Consider the following 7,754-nt stretch of genomic DNA (forward strand, 5'->3'; position numbering starts at 1 on the left):
CATTTCGCTGTCACCTAAAGTGTTATACTTAATAATCTCCTTCTACTGTAAACTGTCTGTGAGGACAGACTAACGAAATACCAGCTACTGTCACTATTACATTTTTAAGCTTGCACAATTAGGCTTTTCAACACAAAAGGTCATAACCTATAACATGACAGCTTTACACCTCTACTGCATTACCTATGTTTTTGCAGGCTTTAAACATACAAAGGAAATTATTAAGGTCTGCGATGAGAATAAGTTAACAGTAATACACAAGCTAACTTTTTGTATTTTGTTAAATTTTCAATATGCAATCCTGCTCTAGTATTACTGTCCTATTTAATATTTATTGAACACTTATATTTTTGCTTCAAAGAAGTGACAGAGAGAGAAAACCTCAGTTATAAACATTGCTTCTATATACAGCAGACTCCACGTCTCTTCCTGCTAACGGTTGTTTGAATTAGAAGTTTCAATGCACTTTAACAGCCAGCATAAGATGACCTGATGCTCTTGACGCCTGCATTAATAAAGACAAAGATAGAGAGATCCACCAATGTATATAGTTTCAGAAGCCTTTAAAAATACAACAAGACTAGCTATGGAATGACAACTGAAAATTTGTCATCTTCCTACATCACTGCTTCATGCATTTCACAGGATTTCTAGGAATGGAGAAAGGACACGATGACCTGAAATCTACTTATTTCTAGGCAGCTAGATATAGCCTGTTTTAAAATTGGTTGTATTTAGACAACTAAATACAGTGCTTGCAGAATAACTGCTTAACAGACCGTTGTGTATATAGAATAGCATGAGTCTATCACTGCCTATCTTCCCCGTTTCTTCCTTCATGGGATAAAACACTACTTCACTGATTATGCCTCAAACTCATTTCAATAATCATTCTTAGAAGCACAAAATGGCATCTGAGAAATATCAAAAGTGTATTAATATTAGGTCTCAAGGATTAGACCCCAAGTCTAAGCTAAATTAAATAGTAAACTTAAGATACTTGTTTAATTACACCTACTAAAATTCCATTTTTGATAGATCAGCTACAACTAGGGGCGGGGAGGATTTTTATCATTGCAAATATTTCAGTCAAGCGTATGAGCTACAGTATTCCTGTATCAAGCCAGGAGCCAACAGCCGCAACTGAGGGGAGATTACAGGGGCAAATCCTAAGAGATAAAACACAATTGTGGCTTTTAACATATTTTCTGAAACTGAAGGTAAGTACCCCCAAACTGACGTCAGTCCTATTGTCTACATTCTCAAACCTGCCAGCCAAAAAGAAACCAATTAAGAGCAGTAGAACTGAAGACTAAGTTATTCACATCAGTGATGAACCAGCAAAAGTTCAACTACTCGATTTCAGCTATTGCCTAAAACCAACTAGCGCACACATCATATCATGAAATCTCTCCGAGAGCTAAACTTTGCGAAAGCACAATTTTGTAGATAGTAGAGTGATACACCAACACCAGACCTAACTAATGGTGGTAGCTGTAAACACAACAGAGGTAAAGAATGGACAGGGTACTGCTAATACCGTAAATTTCAAAAGCTGCTTCCTGAACAAGACTGACCAAAAAACTTCCAAGGTAAAGTGAAGCTTTACAACTCTGTCAAAGGTAATGAGGAAAGCACTGAAGTTTAAGCAAACAGTATCCAACCAGAACTTACGATTAGAGTCACAGTTTAAAGCCACAGGAATCACTGTAGATTAAATCTGTTCTCCTGCATAGCAACCCCCCCCCGAGCAAATCTAACCTTTTTTCTCTCAGAGGAGTAAGTGAATGTTGGTACACGAGCAGGCATGGCAGCTAAGTGCCAAAGGGGCTACTCTGGTCAATAAGCTTCCAAAAACAAGTCAGTAAGGATCATGAGAATCTAGTATGACAGGTTTGATTTAGTGTGGAATTAGATCATGCATATTCCCATCTTTATCAGGCTGCTCTTCTGCGTTTTTCCCCTCCTTCCACATATGGGGCCAGCAAAGAAAACACTGTAGAACAATCATTCAAAACCAGATCAAAACCAGACACAGGATTCATGATGCTGCACCTGACCCCGCTTAATTTCTGGCAATAAAACAAGTAAGCAGTGTCAGAGAAGGTCTCTCTTTACTCACCAGATGGCTCCTCCGGCTCACTTTCATTCTCTTCTTCTGCAGGAGCTGGTGGAGGTGGTGGTGGTAGTTTTTTCTCTTTCTCAGCTTTAGCATTTCTCTCTTCTTCAGAGTAATACTCATCTTCTGACAGGTTTGCAAGACTCTCATCCATCTCTCTATACTCCACCTGTAAAAAGGAGAACAGAGGATAAACACACTGAAGATGTCTGTAAGTCTCACTACTAAAATGAACATTGCGAGCAACAAAATTGCTTACAGCTCAAAGAAAAGGCCTGAGTTACCTTGCCCAGAGTCTTATTACAGCTACCATGTTATAAAATCAACAGCTTAAAAAGTTCCACATTATTTTTACCTCCACTAACAAAAAAAGTGTCTTCAGTACCCAACTGTCTAATAGTAAGAACTATCTACTCATATCAATCCCAGTTTATGTGTATTTGTTATATCATCATTTAACCTCTCTAGTTTTCTTCCCTTCCTTCACCTCCCTGTCAAACTCAGGGATAAGAAATTGCCTCTGTGTCCAATCCATATGTTCCAACTTGAATTTATCTGTCAAACATGGGTGACCAGAACTGCACAAAGATTCCATCTTGCCCTGGTACAGAGGATCACATTTGCCTCCTCTCCAGGATGGTCACACTACTGGCTCAACACAAGAACAAAAAACCAAACCAAACCAAAACAAACACCAAAAAACCCCCCACCAACTTTATTGCCATATATGCTTTGTTCTGTTCTCCAGTAAAAATAAATAATACTACCAGCTAAAATGTCTCGCTCCAACTTAAAGGAACATGGAAACCCCAAGAAATAACCTAGAAGGGCTGCATCTCACACTGTTTAATAAACCAAGCTGTTTTCCAAAGTAAGAAAGCTTTGTGTATTGCTATTGAATTTCTCCACCTACTGGAAAGGAAAAAAGCCCTTCTCACAACATATGCAGCTATGGGAAAAATAAAAAGAAAGCAGCTAGCGTACCTCCAACATCCCACAGGTCAGCTTCTACCATGAGACGACAAAAGCAACTCTGCATTTCTCATCAAAAGAATGACAAATCTTTCACAGTTGAAGTTCAATCATTAAGAAAGGGTATTAATGGGCATGATTCAAAGTAGCATTAGGAAGCCTGTGTATAGGAAAGCCTAAATTCAGTAAAACACTAACACACTCCATGATCTGCTGTCTTTCAAATATTTACATTCCATCCTGTCCAGCACATTCAGATTTTCACGCTGTTGAGCAAATGTTGCACCACCAGGATCTTTTGTGAACTCCCACTCTGAAGCAAGTTACAATGATCCCACAGCATCATAAGTATAGTAACACAGGTATTTGAAACCAACACAAACTAGTTCTGCCCCAAGGCCTTCTGAAGTCTCCCATCCTCCTTGAGCTCACACAACTTTCAGAGAACAATCAAGTCCAATAAAAAACTAAGCTTTTTCCTAGGTTTATTTTTAACCTGGATATCCTCCCCAACTGAGTTCACACCACAAACTTTCGCAGAAAGGTGACCTTGTGCTAGCCTGAAGTGATCATGGGGATATACTGTGTTAAAAGAGATTAACGCCCTTAGCAAATGGGTATTGTCAATGCAGAGAAACATCACCGAAATACAACCCATAGATAGTGCACTAATTCCTACTTGTTAACAGACCACTATAAAGCAAGTAAAACCCAGGTATGCCGCCTCTGAAGATCACAGAATGGTTTGGGTCAGAAGGGACCTTTAAAGATCATCTGGTCTAACCCCCCTGCCGTGGGCAGGGACATCTCCCAATAGATCAGGTTGCTCAAAGCCCCGTCCAACCTGACCCTGAACACTTCCAATGATGGGGCATCCACAACTTCTCTGGGCAACCTGTTCCAGTGTCTCACCACCCTCACAATAAAAAATTTCTTCCTTATGTCCAATCTACATCTACCCTCTTTCAGTTTAAAAGATGCACCAGATTGACCTACCCAACAATTCCTATATGCAAAGGTCCAGTCCAGCTATCACGTCACATAAGAGCTCTGAAGAGCAAGACATTCAATGCCACAGCTACAGTACAACAGACAGAGTTCTTAAAAATAATTTCAGCTTCCATATCAAACACACCCACCTTTGGGCACAGCCAAGATCTTCAAAGTCTTCTGCGACAAGGTTTCCAAGAAAAAGTTTCACAAAAAAAAGGTAATGTTCTCAGATGTTCAGAATAACATATGAGAATTACATACCACAGGCCCAAATTACTGGAAGCTGTTCATGGCCCTTAGATTTCTTTGCTAAATCTCACCCTTAACACAGCATTGGCTCAACTCTCCAACACCAACTGAGGGAAGCTGAAGAACAGTGGACTGAGTGTGGCCATCACTTTCACAGCCTTGCAATACCGGCATCACTCTATGCACATAAGCCTCAAGAGAAGCTGCATCTATATACCCCTAGTAACAACATGAATGTGCTCATGAAAATGTAAGATCATATGAACTCAGATGCAATGTTTGGGTGTTTTGGGGTTTTTTTTACTGCTCGGTATCTGACCAGAAAGCCCTACGAAGTTCCGAGGACTGTCGCAAACTGCTCTCCTTTGTGGAAGTGCACGAGTTCTCCCCAGACCTGACGAAGGTGAGCTGTGACAATACTTATCCCACATTAGCTTCCTGCGCATCTGCACGTTCATCCCGGAGGAGGGCTCGCCTCCCCGGCGCAGCTCCCGCACCCCACACACCAGCGCCGCCCGGTAAAGCCCGATCAGGCCGGGGACCCCGCTCAGCCCAGCGCCCCCAGGCAGGGAGCGGTCCCGGGGGCACCCGGCCCGCCGCCCGCCCCACCGGCCCCTTCCCAGGGAACCGTCCCGGGCGGCGCGAGCTGCCCCGAGCAGCGGCGGGGCCCGGCAGCCCAACGGCCGGAGCACGCCCCGCCCGAGGCCGCGGCGCCCGCCAGACCCCCCCAACTCCAGGCCAGCGGCGTCCGGCGGGGCCGGGCCCGCAGCCCGAGCCCCCCCACACCTACTTTGGCCCGCTTGCGGCGGCTGGTCCTGCGACCCTCGGGGGTCTCGGCGATGCCAGTGGTTTCGGTGCCGGGCGCAGGGGCGGCACCGGCGGCCGGCGGCTCGGACAGGCCGCCCGGGGGCGAGGCCCGCGGCGGCTCCTTCTTGCGGGGAGTGCGCTCCGCGGCCCCACCGCTCTCGGCAGAGGAGCCCAGGGCCCCCACGGCGGCGGGCGGAGGCACCGGCGCCTCAGGCCCGCCCTCGCCGCCCGCCGCCGCCTCCGCGGCCTTCTTCCCCCCCGACAGCATCGCCCCGGCCGCGCCGCCCTGCCCCGCACAAAGGAGGCCGCCAGCGGGCTGCCGGCACCGCCTCCCGACGTCACCTCCGGGCCGCGGCGCGCGCGCGCACCGGGGCGCTCGCGCCGGCCGCAGCCGCGCGTGCGCAGGCGGGCCCGGGCCTGCCCCGCGAAGGCTGCCCTGGCAGAGCCGCTCCCCGGCGGCGCACAGCCCGAGGGGACAGCCCGAGGGGACAGCCCGAGGGGACAGCCCGAGGGGACAGCCCGAGGGGACAGCCCGAGGGGACAGCCCGAGGGGACAGCCCGCTGTCCCGCGCTGCAGCAAGAGGAGCTCCAGCCCTGCAGGAAGAGGCGATCGCCCGCTGAAGAGCGGTTCAGCCGGCAAAGCAGCGGAAGCGGAACACCGGCTGTGAGACCACCTCAAACCTGCATCTCCGGGGATCGCAGCGGGACGCCCGGAGATGGAGGCCACGGGAACCACGTCTGTCTCGCTGCCGGCAGTGCCTCCGTGCTGTAGCCCTCGCTGTTCCTACAGACATAATGGCTGCCTTGAGTTCACAAATTATTACTTTTAACTGGGGCATGTTGCAGGGGAGCCCACGATTACTCGCCTGGCCTCACAGAGCTCATTATCAGGTCTGTCTCCTGCAAGCCTCCCAAGTGCCTCCATTAGATCACTTCAGCAAGCTGAAACAATGCACGTCAGTTCACTTTCATGCCATCAGACAAATTTACCTGTGCACGCATCTCTTCCACGGTTTCCCTGCCTACACATCTAATCCAGATACAAAGCGGCAGGACCTGATGGTGATGAAGAAAAGTGAGAAACCCTGTGGCCACAGCGGTCCCGTGTGGACATAAGTATGTCCACAGCATGACTCATGGAGTCCCTTGAAACGTGCCAAGGCTGCTGAAAGGGAGACATTTGTGCCTATTTACATAAAGCATTCCAATTTTAGTCCTCCTCCTGTCTCCTTCCAAGGTCTAGGCTGGACTTCTCCTCGCCATGTCCTCTCTCAATCTTCTACTTACACCACCAGAAAAAGCTGGTGAGGCAGGGAATGGGAAGCTGAAGCTATCGGCCTTTGGGCAGGACACTGCTGATCAGTGCTCACCAGCCCCACAGATGCCTGTGTGGAGCGTACTGCCAGAGATGTTCTGCTCTGGGTTCCCTTGCCTTGAATAGTTGAACATTATTAGCTAAAGGTAACAGAATTTACCTAATTTAACCTAATTTACCTAATTTTCTTGCCTCTCTCCTCAAAACTGGTCATTAATCAGAAGGGATGTGTGGCTGATCCTAGTAGACATACCTTGTCATCAAGCGGGTTTGTATTGGCTTGTCATGTGGCTGTGTAGACACTGTAGGAGGATTTAGATACCTGGGAAGGCAGCAGCTGCATAGAAAGATTTAGGTGTGATTTTGACCACTCTCAGGAACACAGGAAGCAACCAGAGGCTGTAGAAGGTCTGCGATGCGTAGCTGATGCATTCCAGATGTCTGCACAGTAGTATATGGACAGGCAGAAGGTCAACAGCAGACACCAACAAACAATGCCAGTGCTGAGAAGCGACTGGAGCGGACTGGAACCAGCTCTGAACCCTTGTTCAGAGGAGTTAGATGACAAAATCCAGCTGGGAGAACTGCAGAGATCAACTCCAGTGACAGGGAAGAAAAGGAAGCAACAGGCAATTGCTGTAACAACACTATCTTCGCCTGTAAGCCTGAGTATTTCAAGTATTTGATGCTTCCATAAGAACTGGCATTTCCTTCATTATCCCACTTTACTCCCCTTTTGTTTGTGTTTAGCCAAATTTCTGGCTAAATTTCAAAAATTCATTTTTGAGTGTAAATTTTACCTAATGGGTGAGACAAATGGTTTCCTCAGAGCACATTTAACATGTTTTCCATAGGTTTACACCAACCAACATCTCAAACTCAAAACTTGACACATTTATTTACTCTTCTGAATTGACAGATTCAAGTTAATCCTTTTAATTTTAAGGGCCATTAAATGCAGTTAACATGACAAATATAGGCTCCCCATGTTTGTAAAACTGTCTCCTAAGTCCATATCTATAGTTCAGCTTCATATTTGCTAGGGTATAAACACAATTAGAATAAGGCATACAAAGGGCTTCCAGCAACATCTTGTATCTTGTTGCACCTGAGACATCATCATGCCCATCATCTTATAAGGCATTTTTCCCTATGATCAGAAAAGCAAATTTAAGCTAACAGTAAAGTCCGAGAACACTCTGACATCTGAAGCAATGAGAATTTGCTTTGACGACTTTTCTCTTTGTACAGAGCTGAGCAGAACTTTTTAATTTACCACAGATATAAAATCTGATTTTT

At 46.5% G+C, this 7,754-nt stretch overlaps 1 protein-coding gene across 2 annotated transcripts in view; it reads right to left on the reverse strand.

The window, feature by feature from the left end:
- The window catches only part of KDM1A (lysine demethylase 1A), a 48,975-nt gene extending 43,567 nt beyond the window's left edge, over positions 1–5,408 (reverse strand). For both annotated transcript variants that reach the window (XR_012996947.1, XM_076357657.1), the window contains exons 1-2: positions 5,124–5,408; positions 2,123–2,288 (exon numbers count right to left, since the gene is read on the reverse strand). Coding sequence is in view for 1 of the 2 variants with exons in the window: in XM_076357657.1 (XP_076213772.1) it covers positions 2,123–2,288; positions 5,124–5,408 (451 nt within the window). In the remaining variant the exon portion in view is untranslated. The remainder of the gene's footprint in view (positions 1–2,122; positions 2,289–5,123) is intronic.
- Positions 5,409–7,754: the final 2,346 nt, after the last annotated feature.

Source organism: Aptenodytes patagonicus, chromosome 21, assembly GCF_965638725.1.
Source record: "Aptenodytes patagonicus chromosome 21, bAptPat1.pri.cur, whole genome shotgun sequence".
In the NCBI taxonomy this organism is placed as follows: Eukaryota; Metazoa; Chordata; class Aves; order Sphenisciformes; family Spheniscidae; genus Aptenodytes; species Aptenodytes patagonicus.